This window comes from Musca autumnalis, unplaced genomic scaffold, assembly GCF_047663935.1.
Source record: "Musca autumnalis isolate F117 unplaced genomic scaffold, ASM4766393v1 scaffold_5, whole genome shotgun sequence".
Classification (NCBI taxonomy): domain Eukaryota; kingdom Metazoa; phylum Arthropoda; class Insecta; order Diptera; family Muscidae; genus Musca; species Musca autumnalis.
The window spans coordinates 44397405-44412297 of NW_027412088.1; the positions used below are offsets into that span (position 1 = coordinate 44397405).

At 42.0% G+C, this 14893-nt stretch overlaps 1 protein-coding gene across 3 annotated transcripts in view; it reads right to left on the reverse strand.

The window, feature by feature from the left end:
• Positions 1-3798: 3798 nt before the first annotated feature.
• Positions 3799-14893, reverse strand: part of LOC141386973 (uncharacterized) — a 99869-nt gene continuing 88774 nt past the window's right edge. For 2 of the 3 annotated variants that reach the window (XM_073955947.1, XM_073955946.1), the window contains exons 3-5: positions 9845-13386; positions 5402-5919; positions 3799-5344 (exon numbers count right to left, since the gene is read on the reverse strand). In XM_073955947.1, the coding sequence (XP_073812048.1) occupies positions 4393-5344; positions 5402-5919; positions 9845-13378 (5004 nt within the window). In that variant the 5' untranslated portion in view covers positions 13379-13386 and the 3' untranslated portion in view covers positions 3799-4392. The remainder of the gene's footprint in view (positions 5345-5401; positions 5920-9844; positions 13387-14893) is intronic. The other variant, XM_073955948.1, reaches the window with a different exon arrangement.

Genomic DNA, 14893 nt, shown 5'->3' on the forward strand with positions numbered 1-14893 from the left:
TGCCTTCGTTGCAGTACTTGCTTGGGTGTTACCGTGAGAGCCATCCCAATCACCATCTGCTGGCTAGGCCCGACACATTCAGGCATATCAGGAAGGATATTCATCCTCTAGAGAGGGGGGTCCAACAATATAGGAGAGAACCCCTAGATCAACAGGCATATCAAGCGGGTTTAAATAGTATTCACACGGATGCAGTTGCTAAGGCCATAAGCAAATATAGTGCGAATAAAGTCCTCGGAGTACAAACCCCATCTATCGCAGCGTCAGCTGCCACGACAAACCAGAGTAGTTTAGGCTCAACTACGCTCGGGATATATAACGGCGCCTAAATTCTTATTGAGCGGAAATCGACCGCGCCGTGCAAGACATCTGCCCAGTATGCGTCATGGGCCTGCACGACTCAAAACACCTTTTCGATTGCCCCGCCAAACCTACTCATCTAACTTCAGTGGATCTGTGGTTATATCCCATCGAAGCAGCCACTTTCCTGGAACTGGAGATAGACCCAGAGCCAGATTGAACAGAAGAACGAACATACAAACATAATAACAAACACTGTTACAACAACAACACAATAGCTGCATATCTCTCCTACATTATACCCCCCACCTTAATATGGAGATTAAAATTAAATGTGTCATTCCGTTTGTAACACGTCGAAATATTCGTCGCAGATCGAATAAAGTATATATTCTTGATCAGAATTCTAAGTCGAAATAGCCATGTCCGTCCGTCCGTCTGTCTGTTGAAATCCAAATGCAGGCCGTAATTTTTAAGATAGAACATAGTAATTTTGTACAGAAGTTTATATTACTCCTAGGAGGTTTGGTGTTGAAAATGGGCTATATCTATCCACGTTTTGATATAGCCACCATAGAAAGAAGGTACTTTCCGATTTTCGGTATTTTGAAGGTTTAGCCTCTATATATCCACAAAAAGTGGATTTTTTAAAGAATTTTGGAGGCCTCCTCCTAGGCCACAAAACTTGGATTTTTTAAAGAATTTTGGAGGCCTCCTTCTAGGCCACAGAACGTGGATTTTTTAAAGACTTTTGGGGGCATCCTTTTAGGCCACAATAAGGGGAATTTTTAAACAATGTTAAAGGCCTACTCCTAGTCCGCAAAAAGTGGAATTTTTAAAGAATTTTGAGGTCCACAAAACGTGAATTTTTTAAAGATTTTTAAAGGCCTCCTCTTCGGCCACAAAACGTGTAATTTTTTAAGAATGTTGAAGGTCTCCTCTTAGGCCACAAAACGTGATTTTTTTTAAAGAATTTCAGCGGCCTCCTCTTAGGCCGCAAAACGTGGATTTTTTAATGAATTTTGGAGGCCTCCTCCTAGGCCACAAAACGTGGATTTTTTAAAGAATTTTGGAGGTCTCCTCCTAGGCCACAAAACGTGGATTTTTTAAAGAATTTTAAATGCATCCTCCTATGCCACAAAACGGGGATTTTTTAAAGAATTTTAAAGGCATCCTCCTAGGCCACAAAACGTGTTTTTTTAAAGATTTTTTTAAAGAATTTTGTAGGCCTCCTCTAGGGCCACAAAACGTGGAGTTTTTAAAGAATTTTGGAGGCCACAAAACGTGGAGTTTTTAAAGAATTTTAAAGGCATCCTCCTAGGCCACAAAACGTGTTTTTTTTAAAGATTTTTTTAAAGAATTTTGGAGGCCTCCTCTAGGGCCACAAAACGTGGAGTTTTTAAAGAATTTTGGAGGCCTCCTCTAGGACCACAAAACGTGGAGTTTTTAAAGAATTTGGAGGCCACAAAACGTGGAGTTTTTAAAGAATTTTGAAGGACTCCTTCTAGAACACAAAACGTGGATTTTTTAAAGAATTTTTTAGGCCTCCTTCTAGACCACAAAACGTGGATTTTTTTAAAGAATTTTGGAGGCCTCCTCCTAGGCCACAACAAGGGGATTTTTTAAAGAATTTTGGAGGCCTCCTTTTAGGCCACAACAAGGGGAATTTTTAAACAATGTTAAAGGCCTACTCCTAGGCCACAAAAAGTGGAATTTTTAAAGAATTTTGAGGTCCACAAAACGTGGATTTTTTTAAAGATTTTTAAAGGCCTCCTCTTAGGCCATAAAACGTGGACTTTTTTAAAAATGTTGAAGGTCTCCTTTTAGGCCACAAAACGTGATTTTTTTAAAGAATTTCAGCGGTCTCTTCTTAGGCCGCAAAACGTGGATTTTTTAAAGAATTTTGGAGGCCTCCTCCTATGCCACAAAAGTGGATTTTTTAAAGAATTTTGGAGGCCTCCTCCTAGGCCACAAAACGTGGATTTTTTTAAGAATTTTAAAGGCATCCTCCTAGGCCACAAAAAGTGTTTTTTAAAGAATTTTAAAGGCATCCTCCTAGGCCACAAAAAGTGTTTTTTTAAAGAATTTTAAAGGCATCCTCCTAGGGCACAAAACGTGGATTTTTTAAAAAATTTTAAAGGCACTCAAATGGCTGACATTTGGTATTTAGTCGTCATTGTATACCCCCAGAAATTTTTTGGTATAGATCCAAGTCTTCGCATAGCCCCCATAGAATGCAACACACCGATTTTCGCTATTTTCGCCCCCATAGAACGGTACCTCCCTATTTTCGGTATTTTGAAGGTTGTGGTATTTAGTGTCCCTTAGGGGTAGAAAACTCTCCATCCGAAATTCGTTGGTATAGGTAGGCTCCTTCATATGGCCCCCATAGAAAGGTAACTCCCGATGTTCGGTATTTTGAAGGTTGTGGCCTAAATATACCAACGAAATGGCTGAAATGTGGTATTTAGTGTTCCTTGGGATTATACAACTTTTCACCTAAAGTTTTTGTGAATAGGTCTTCATATAGCCCCCGTAGAATCGCACTCACTGTGGGTAGAAAGTCTCCACACAGACATTTTTCAGAATAAAGTGATTATCCTCGGTTAAAATATTATTTTCCTACAAGGTATTAGACTTAAAATAGATGGAGAGCTTATTAGTTGCTAATTGTTCATATTTACTTCAATACCTTCATTTTTGAGGATGATTAAAGTGGACATAAAAGCCTTTAATTTTCATAAATCGGACTGTAGAAGTGAGGAACGCTCTGCTTCGGTACACACTCTGGAAGTATATAGCAGGCGGCCCTAAATGCTATTATAAACCTGCAGGCCTTTGGTAGCGCAGTGAGACTCTATTTGTTAGTCGGTTATCAGAACTCAGCTAAGGGGTAGTTTACACTATATGTAAATGTCATATGATACGAAATAAAAGCATTCCATAGCTACCCACGCAGGCAATGTGGAGACATAATTTTATTACATTTTTGCTGGTGTGGACACACAAAGTAAATGGCGTAAGGAAAATCCCCAATATTGCACATATTAGCGGCTATATAATGATGAAAAATTTCATGTCATATGACATTTACATATAGTGTAAACTACCCCTAAGCTACAGAGATTCTAAACTCTCCAACCATCCTTTTCCCACTTTCTACTTTCTCTTCGTATATTTTTCAGGATGAACACAGTGGACTAAATCCATTATCTTTTTTGAAAGACATATAGATTGTCTTGATAGACTTCGATATTAAGAAGTCAGGATTTGTTTGTGTTTTTGGTGCACCTAAAACATTCAGTACCAAGTTCGACAGTGAGAACTTTGCCTGCTTGTCGTCAGCACCCATGGATTTAAGAAAAGTCTTCCCATTGTATCCTTAGCGCTTTTTATGGGAAATTCTTTGCATACTTTTAGGTGCTAAAAGTGGTACATGGTAAATAAAATAAATAAAACATTTTCAATTTTAATTTTTTGTTTATTTATTAAAAATAATTTTTATTTATATATAATTAAATGTTTATTTTGTATATCGTACACATTATTATTGTAATTTATTATTATTTGTTTTATATTACAAAAAAGTACTTAAAAATAAATAATACTAAAACTTATGAATAAATTTCCAATATCTGTTGCGAATTTTTCTGTTTAAACCTGTTACAGACCCAATAAACAAAACTTCGTTCACATATTGCACTAAAAAGAGATTGATCGGAAGTGGATACTATTCCAGTGATCTCTTTAGTGGAAGGTAAGATAGAAGGTGGTGGACAGGAGAACGTAATGAAATGGAACTAAATTAAATTAAAAAATAATTAATTACAATGAAAATCGTTCAATTCGGGTTTTGTTGTTGTTGCGTTATAAATTAAAGCTAAACAAATATAATTACAAAATATCGAAAAGATATGGTAGGAAAATAAATAGGGATGAGAGGACTTATGACTTTGTTATTCGTGGGGAAAGAAAACGAAGAAACCGTGTTTCTTTTTTGGTACAATAGAGGATGTCAGAAGAAGATTGTAGAAAAACAGTATGAGCAATTTCTAGTAAGTCCTAGTTAACCTAATACACACAGAATAAAACCTAATTTAGCTTATGATTCGCCGGTAAATCATCGGATTTTATGCAACGCCCTCTGTAGCAAATTTCTGCCTCGGATGTTTGTTCCTCTTCTTTGGCTGGCGCCGATGTGGCATATACCACGTGTTTCATTAGCTCTCGATGGAAGGCGATTTTATCTTCTGGCGACATGGGTTCTGTGAAATCTGGTTGTGGGGCAAAGGTGGTGGTCTCAACCTTAGGTCTCTTGATATTTGTATATTCTTGGCGACGTTTGCCCACTGCAGCCAAGGCTGCTGTCACTGCTGTATCATCACCGGTATCTTCAATGGAGAAAAGTTCATGTAATTGTTTCTTAACCTCCGAGAAGAGACTTGGTTGAATTTCCAAATCTTCTTCCATGGCTGTGTCATCCATGCGACGTGTGGCATTTTCTTCTTCTGCTTCAGCATTGTTGATGGTCTTTTCGGTCATCATGTCCATCATATCTTCAACGGGCGAATTCATTGGCATTGTGGGTGCAAAGGTTGTGCCCTCTTCGGGTTTTGTGGTTGTCAAAGCATATTCATCCTCCATTGATGAGACAGGAATTGGTGTGGTGGTATCCAAATTATACATGGCGTTTATTTCGGCGGCAGTTGTCATGGGTGTGGTTGTTTTCCAATCCTTAACCATATCCACGCTGGCTTTGTCCTTTGTGTGCAGGGTATTGAACAGCTGTGAGCCAAGATTTTGAGATTCGGCAGTTTCGAAACTTTCGCCATTATTGCTGCTGCTGCTGCTGGAGGTGGCAACAACACGGGTCTTCTTCCATTTACCACGACGATTCAAACGATTGGCAATGGCTGTCTTTTGGGCATCAAAATAGCTACCATCGGTAGAGGTGGACGAGGGAGTGGTGGTGCTGTCAGCAGTTTTATCTTCGGGTGCCTTTCCCATGACTTCTTCAAGAAGTTCAGCAAAGGATTTTTCGGGTCTAAAAAGCAATAACATAAAATTAGATACGGCCATTGGAATTTTATGTTAGACTTACTTCAAATTTGGTTCCTTCAGTTGTGGACCACTGCTACCAGTTGGTGCCAAATTGGCCGATACCTTAACTTCATAGTTGTCCTGACCCTCACCATTGGGACCCACTGTTACAATTTCTGGCTCATCTTCAAAACGATGACGATTGCTGTTGTGAAACTTGGGATTGATGGGCTTAAAATTATGTGTGGGTCCCACTTTCACGGCTGGTGACCATTGCGATTCCTGGCCCTCCAATTGGAATTTATTTTTATAACGACGTCTGGGTGTCTGCTGTGAGATAAACGAAAGAGAAGGGGGTATTTTTTTAATAGGGAATTTTGTGAAAGTTTGAACATTACTAACCTCATTGTCATAGAGATCCTGATTGAAACGATTCACCTTGCGATAATTTTGTTTTGGTTCTTCCGTGGCTTGATTTTCATCTTCGGGGGCTGCAGAAGTTGAGGAGGCTGGATGCAAAGGACGGCGGGTACGTGTACGAACTCTGATAACCTTGCGTGGTGGCAAACGATTGCGGATCTGTAAATAAAATGAACATTTGTTTAATATTTAATGTTAATTCCAGACTGATTCGGTGGAGGGATTGTAAACCCTAGCGCCAATAGTTAGCATCAATAGCTTAGTGCGGATTAAGATTCCTATAAGGAATGCTTCCTTAAAACCGGGGTCGAGAATGCCAACTTAATTCTGCGTCCAGATTCCGCAAGATCCTCTTGAGGGATCCAACATCCTAAGGCATCGTCAGCAGAAGATATGGATTATGGACTAATTTCGATCCATTTTTTCCGGTTCTAAGGATGACAACAAGATCCGATGAACCGAGGGATTGAATCTTGTCAACAATGTAATTAGTGACTCGGGGATTTTATAGGCGTGTCACGCATTTCAGTATTATAGACCTTTCGCACAGGATGGAATCAACCGCTGATCCTGCTACATGCGTCGCCAACCTTGTTTCCATACCTAATGGAGATGTACAACAGTCTGGGGTCAGATTGACGTACAATCCTGGAAAGCCAAGTCACTCTTTGCCGAACATCAGCATGGACTTCGTAAGCAGTAAAATACTTCAAAAATGCTTCTAGCCATATCCGTGTTCCGGCCAGCGGCTGCCACCTCTATGTACACAGTTTGTATCATTTTTCTGTGTTGGTAGCATCTTATCCTGGAATGCCTGCTTCGGATTCTTTTGGTCCATGCGTGGTCGGAGGAATGGATGTGCTCAGTTTGTCACACCCACAAACTTCGGTGACATGGAAACGTCCATGTGAGTGACTACGACATGGACTATGTTGTTGCATGCTGAGTGAATACAGCCCGCCGTGAGTCGTCGTCATCAGAACACGCGACTCCCCCGTATTTCCTCTAACAGCAGCCGCACACGCAGCACATAATCCCTTTGATGAGTCGGAAGAATATCATGGTCGCGGCGGTGCAGGAACCCAAGCTCAAAAACAGCTGCAGCTTACAGCGTTGTGATGGTTACAACGTGCACCAGAAGTGGAGGTGGGGATTAGCTTTCCTATTGCACCAGTCTGTTCCATACATTCTTATCTCGCTTGAGCCTGGCTCTAATTGAATATATGGGGTTAGCATTCACGTGTGTAACTGCTGAGGTAGAGTTGCTTAACGTATACATCCCACCGATAAATAGCTGTACTCCAGGTTATAGGCCCAACATTGGTCTGCTGTTGGAAGATCTTAACCGTCTGGTCTTGGGGGACTTTAATGCTCATCATGAGTTGTGGCATTCGGTCCTCGGAAACGACCAGAGGGGTATAGTACTGGCTGAAAAGATATATGACTCTACGTGTTGCACGGTCAATGAGGATGCCCCTACAAGAATTTGCGGAGAGTGTTACAGTTCGCCAGACATAACCATCGTGTCACCAAATCTGACAAATGACGTCACCAGATAACCCGTCCTTTCTCTTGGGTCAGACAATCTCCCCATAATTGTCTCTATCAGCAGACCGCCCGATTTCTTCACCTCTGAACGCCGCACTTTCATCGATCATGGGAAAGGTATTTGGCCTGGTTTCTGAGAGTTCACTAATCATCGCTTTAGAGATTTGCCCAACCCCTCTGATGTTCAAGTACCATCATCACTAGGCCGGGGCGATTTGTATGGAAGGAAAAAAGTGATAGTGGGCGCCTGGAGTTTCTGATTCTTGGGATTGTACTGAGCAAAAAAGTCCGCTAGACCATATGTCTACGGTGAAAATCGAGCCCCCGTATTTTGACTTGAAATTGTTTTCAAGGATATTTTGGCCAAACCATATCTCAGAAACTTGACCCATCCTGAAAATTTCCTTTTGCGTTCTTAGTACACTCACCAAGGGGTTTCATCTCCAAAAGGAAATTTCCACCCACTGACTGTGAGTCAAATTTTGTAGCACAGTGTAATTTATCGACATTTTCCGAAAAATGTGCACTTTCTCGGGGCCATAACTGCCTGAAGGAGCGTTCCAATGCTTTTGCGATGTACTAGAGAGTTCTTAATTATTGTCTTGGCTACAATTTTTGTCTTTGTGTTGGATCGAAAATCTCAGTGGTTTGGCTGTTACATACATACCAAAATATCCGAAAAACCTTGAAAAGAAACTTCAAGTCAAAATCCGGGGGCTCGATTTTCACCGTAGACATATGGTCTAGTGGACTTTTTTGCTCAGTACAATCCCAAGAATCAGAAACTTTAGACGCCCGTGATAGTGTTCAAATCGCCCCACTCTAATCATCACTGCTGAAGCCGCTTGCCATATACCTGCTGCACTAATACCCGGAGCGAAACCAAAATTCCTAGCAGAGGCGACTGGAAATGATGTTCGGGAATCAGAAGGGACCTCTAAACGCCCCACTTTCATCAATCGTGGGAAAGCTAATTGGTCTGGTTTCTGAGAGTTCACTAATCACCGCTTTAGGATCTGCCCAACATCATCATCACTACTGCAGCCGCTCGCCGTATACCTGCTGGTCGAATACCCGAAACGCGACGAAATTTCCCAGCAGAGGAGATTGGATTAGAAAATTAGTGTGATGAGTTTCAATGTGCCAACCCCGGCGAACCAGGGAGCTGACCCAGGAAGTTAACAGGTTGGTCGGTGAGCATAAGTGAAAAAAGTGGCTACATCATCTGAAGAGTTGCAACATTGAAGCCGGAATAAGTGAATTGTGGGCAATGCTTAAATTACTCTCGAATCCTGGAAAGAAGGAAGACTGGACCTCAGTCAAGTTTGGCGACGTTACACTGACTGATTCGAAGAGGTGCGCAAGTTATTTTAGTCGACAATTCGTCGAGCACCCCCAAAGCGTTGGACCCTGATGGAATCTCCATTGTAATTGTGAAACAGCTGGAGAAGCCGGAGGGAGTCGAGTATATCACAAAAGTTCTCAACATGTCGCTAGCCACCCATGTCGTTCCCGAAGTCTGGAAAATGGGCAGGGTGGAGTCTCATATGCAGCCAGGCAAGGATGCCAAGGGAGAGTCGTACAGACCGATTTCGCTTTTGTCGCCCGTAGCAAAGACCCTTGAAGCTTTAATCCTCCCCTGCGCCAAAAAAGCTATCCAGTTGCCCAAAATTAACATGGGTTCCGTAAGCAGCACAGCACGACAACCGCGCTGCACGCCATCTCCACACATATTAGTCGAGTACTCAACCAGAACAAGCCGTGTGATAGAACAGTGATGGTGGCGCCCAACTTATCAAAATCCTTTGATATAGTTAAACACCCGTTTAAGGACGTCTGGCAGACTACTCTCCGGCCATGTTTTGATAATCAATTATATGTGTGAACACCAGTCTTACGTGAAGTGGAATTCGGAACAAGAAGTCGAAGACACATAAAGTGAAACAGTTGAGTTATATCTACGGAACTGTTTAGATATGCGAAAGATTGCACGACCTTGGGGTGCGGTACCTTTCCTAATGTGATTTTTGAAAGGCTGAACTCCTATTTAAGCGATCTTTCCAATCCCTTTCGAGTGACGAATATGCAAACACCCCTCTAAATCTACGTCCATCTGTTCACCACATGGACTGCGGAGTTGAGCACAGAGCACAGAACTGACTGTCCTGGTTAATGGTAATGGACATCCGACCGCTTACTACCCCAAGGTTCTAGGGGTCACATTCGATTGTATGAACATGTCGTTCACGCATGCCGCAGCTATTTTGATGTAAGGTAGAAGGTCTTCAAGTCCCTAGCGGAAAGCACTTGGGGTGCAGATAAAAAATATATCTTAACCAACTATAACGCGCTAGGTCGGTCTGTGGGAAGCAATGTGTGGTCCACTACTATAAGTGAAACGCAATGGAATAATATTATAAACTGTCATCCGTTTTAAGATAGAACCCCCTGATAAGATCCCATATTCCAATTTGTTTTCAATTTTCCTCAGGTTGTATGGTTAAAAAAAGTTTCAATTATTAATTCTCAAACTTACCGATGGTCTCTCTTCCGTTGCCGGTGTGGTTGTTGTGGGCGCCTCTGTGGTTGTGGGTCTTGTTCTGGGATTATTTCTGCGGAATGGTGAACGACGTGTTGTTGTCACTACAGGGGCCTCAGTTGTTGTGGTAGTTGTAGTCGTCGTGGTTGTTGTGGTCGTTGGTGGTTCTGTAGCTGGGACCGGTGTTGTTGTGGGATATGTGGTATAAACTGGATTAATATCATTTCTCAGCGGTTCTGTCGGGTTCAAATCTTCTTGATTGGGGAAATAACCTGGTCCATAATTATCCTTATATTGATTATATTGTTGAGCTATTTGCATGGGTTCCAAGAGGCCAGCCGGGAATACTTGATCATTGCTGTTGTCAATGTGATTGCTGGGTGTTACGGTATAAACCTGTTGTGTTTCCGATGCGGGAGCTTCAGTGGTGGTAATGTCATACGAGCTAGGTCTAGCTGTGGGACTGCTGGGAGTACGCCCAGCAGCAGGTCTTATAACCGGGTAGTTTTGTTTCAAAACATCACGTTGATAGTCCAAATCTTCAGTTGGTTCCACATCCTTTGATGAGCCGCCATACTTCTTTCTCTGTTTAATTCTCAATGACTGCCTCTCCTCGGGTGTAGGTTGATAACGAATGCGGTTGGGATTGCGTATCAGGGGATTGCGTGAACCTGAAGGACGTCTTGTTGTGCTGGTGGTGGCGGCATCATTGTTGTTGTTGCTGTTACTGCTCTCCAAATTGGTGGTAATAGCCGAGCCAATGGTGTTACGTGAGCCGAATGGTTTGCGTACACGATTCAAGGGGCGTCGTGTAAAGGTTTCAGTTTCGCTATTATCGCCATTATCCACAATATTACTGGCCTTGGTTGGTTTTCTTATGCGATGGATGGGACGGCGTGTTGGTCTTGTCGTTGTTGTTTCTGGTTCCGGGCTTGGTGTAACTGTGGTCTGTTCTTCATTAGCAATTTGTTGCTGTTGCTGCTGTTTGTTCATATCCTTAAGATTGTTTACCAAACCGGGCAAACTTGGTGTCAATGAGGGCAATTCCGAAGGCAATTGATAAGGATTGGGTTCATATTCCACAGGACTATCGGTAATTTCATTTTGCACATAAGAAGGACGATGATTGGCAGGCAAGTTGTTGTTTTGAGTGGTCACTTGTTGTCTGGGTGGTAGGGTATTGAACTCCTCATCGGCCACCGGTCCCACGGTGGGGCTAAAGAAGGTAATGCGTGGCTTAACTGTTGTGGTCTTGGGTGCGATATCATATTCCAAACTAACTGGCGTGTATTGGACTTGATCGTAAGGTGAATTAGTTTGGCTCACAATCTTTGGACGATTACGTATGGCATCCTGTTGTTTGTAGTATTGTTTCATGCGATATTCTTCTTCAGCAGTGGTGGCGCCCAATGTTGGTCTGGTGGTAAGGCGTGGTTTCTCTTCTTGCGGTTGAGGTTGGGCAGCAGGTTGATTGATATTGTGATACAAATGGCCACTTGAGCCGGGGAATTCTACTTGAGCTTGGGTATTATAGGAGAAATAAGTTTGTGGGGCAGCCGTTGTAGAGGTAGTTGAAGTTGTGGTACTGGTTGTGCTGGTGGTCGATGTGGTACTGGGCTTGGTAGCAACCTTGTAATAATCATCAGCCGTGATTTGATTGGGTATGGGATTGAACTGGGCATAGGGATTACTCAATTGTTGTTGCGAGAACGAGTTTTGCTCAACCTTTTGCGAGTGTTGAGGACGTTTCTTTTTGGGACGTTCCTTTTGTGTGATTTGTGGTGAGGCAACTTCTTGTATGGCATCTTGGTCCAAATAATAACTGTATTTGTTGCCACGATTGGCATTTCCCTTGACACGTTGGCGAGGACGATGTGTAGAGGTTTGGACTTCCTGCAATTGGGGTTGATAGTAAACATTGGCCTGCTGGGTTGTGGTCTGCGGGCGCTGTGTTGTGGCTGGAACATCTTGTAATTGGGGTTGATAATACACATTTGTCTGTTGGGGTTGGGCGGGAGCTGGCGGCCTTTGCTTGGCCAAATTTATTACAATGGAACCAACATGTGGCTCAGGCAATAAAATCTTATGGAATCCACCGGGAGTACGATAACTTAGAGGAGCCACAAAGTATGGTATGTCATTGATATCCTGGCCTCCACTTTGCAATTGTGACAAGTAGGGTAAGTCGAATTTGGTAAAGCCATTGGGTGTGGGCATGCCAGCTGGACCAACAAAGATGTCAGGGGTATTTTGGGAAGGAGCATCAATAACAGCAATACTATTGGATGTGGCCAATGCTTCCACCACATCTGTTTGGGTAGGTCTTGCAGAGGCACGGTAAAGGAACATGGCCAATGCAGGTTGATGGGCCTTTGGTTTAGGTTTGGGTGCTGGTGTTGTAAATTGGGGAGTAACATAACTCTGGAAAATGTTGGCGGGCTTCAATGAGGTTGTCTGTGGCTTAACCGTGGTGGTGGTTATGGCAAACAAATTGTTTTGTGGTTGAACTGGATCCGGGGTATAGAACTGATTAATTTGATAGGGATTAACGGTTGGCAAATTGGCACCGAATTTTGTGTTTTGCTCAAAAGGATTTTGTGGCTGTTGTTGGGGCTGAGGTTGTTGCTGCTGCTGTGGCTGAGCCTGAGGAGCTGGGAAATTGAAAACATCATTGTAGGGTACATACAAGAATTGCGAATCCTGGGGACCAGATGGAGCCGAGGGTACATTGTTGAAATTATTTCTCAAGGGGAATGATGGTTCGGCTGGTGGATTAGAGGGGAAAACTTGTGGTGTAACGGCCTGCAGAGATGATGATGGTGTGGGCAATGGTTTGTTTTCCTTAAAGAAATTCTTCAACGACAATGGGTCATCAATTAAATTTGGCTGCAAGAATGAGGCCTTTTGGGGCTGTTGCAATTGTTGGGTAAATGGTTTTTGTGGCAGGGGATGAAAATCTGAAGGGAAATTTGGTTGCTGATTAAATAAGGGCGAACTGAACACCGTTGCCTGGGCACCATTTCCAAAAGCATGCGAAATTTGATAGCCAGTATTGACACCAGACGCAGCCAATTCAGCGGGACGTGCATTCTGTTGATTGAAAGGCATTTCAAATTTGAAAAATGATTGTGATGTTGAGTCTTGAGGCTTAAGAGCAGGGGGGTTGGACTGTCTCAACGACTGTGTCTGAGGAGCATTGCCAAACGGTTGGAATGGGAAGGGGAAATCAAATGGTGTCGGTTTTGCCGATTGTTGAGGATTGCCAAATCCCTTTGTCAATTCACTGAATTTAGAACTGGGTGGAAATGATTGCGAATAGGTGAGAACACGGCCATTTCCAGAACGATCTTTTGTTGTGGCTGCACTATCTCCGGGTTGGGCTAATGGTATCCAATCGAAGCTATCCGAAACTGCTGGGCTGGCAGCTTCCAGTTGACGTGACCATTTGTCAAACGAAGAGGACTGTTGGGCAGCAGCAAACAGCCATATGCAAGTGGTGGCACACAAGAATTGCAGGTGTCTTGTCATCATTGTAAAGCCTGAAAAATAAGTAGAAAGGAAAGAGTGGTAAGATTAAAGAATTATAATGAATCATGGCAAATAAATGCAAGAATAGAGGAGAATAGGATGTCACGTTTTCAATAACGTGATCTCATATTTCGCTATGCAATAACATGATCTATATGTATGCCGATGTTTGTGGTCTGCTTGTTTTTTATGCAAATTGTCTTCGGGTGCCACCGTGGTGCAATGGTATGCACGCCCGCCTTGCACGCAGAAGGTCGGTGGTTCGATTCCCCGGCCAGGCAACATCAAACATTTTTCAACGGTGGCAAAATACCCCTCAGTAATGTTGGCGACATTTCCTGAGTATTTCAGCCTTGTAAAACTTCTCTACAAGTGGTGTCTTTAGACACGCCGTTCGGACTCGGCGATAAACAGTAGGTCCCATATCATTAAGCTAATATGAATCGGGGTGCACTCATTGATATGAGAGAGAAGTCTCCCTTGTCCCGTATGGGATGTTGTGGAACAATGTTTTTTTTTGTGTGTCTTCTGGGAGAATTGCCTTGATGTTGTTTTTATCATCGATGTGAATGATTTTCCTTTATGTGATTCATTAACAAAGCGTGAAAGTGAATTTGTTAATAAATTTTAATTGGTTTGCTTGCGATCGTTATAAGGTACTCTGGTATAGCGTAATTTTTATAATCGATCTGTTATTGCTCAATCGGTTTTCCATTGGTGAATTGCCAAAGGTGTTAAGTAATAAATTAGATACGTATTTTCAACTTAGCTCTAAGAATGTCGGAAACTATGTACTGCCTATTTAGATCTTATCAGGCATAGTTACAGGGGAATGCGTGAATTATGGACATTCTTATACCATAGACAGACAAATCGAACTGAATTTAAACTGCATTTACTAATTTAAATATGGCAATACTGTAAGAACATTCTATTGATTTGCAATGAATAACATGGAATGGATATTGCAGTGCAAAATGATAAAGAAGTGCATACAATAATACAGTACAGGTTAACCAAAAATCAGCTGATTCACAAATGCAGAAACTGTCGTCTGTCAGGGTAAAATTAAATGCACATTTTAATGCAAATTAACGTTGCCGTATTTCTAGGTATATTATGCACAAAATTGAAATGAATTTAAACTACATTTAATAATTTTAATATGGCAATACTGTAGCAACATTCTACTATTGGCACTGAGTAACTAGGAATGGATATTGCAGTGCAAAATGATAAAGCAGTGCAACCAAAAATTTGCAGTACAAAGAACAACAAAATACATGTTAACCAACAATTAACTGATTCATAAATGAAGAATCTGTCGATGTCAGGGTAAAATTAAATGCACATCTTAATGCAAATTACCGTTGCCCTCTGTGATATATTATGAACATTCTTAATGCATAACATTTTATACTGGAGTTAGCAATTTCAATATGGCAATACTGTAGCATATGTGGCGAGTAACAAGTAATGGATATTAAGTGCACTAAGATAATGCAGTGCAAACAAGAT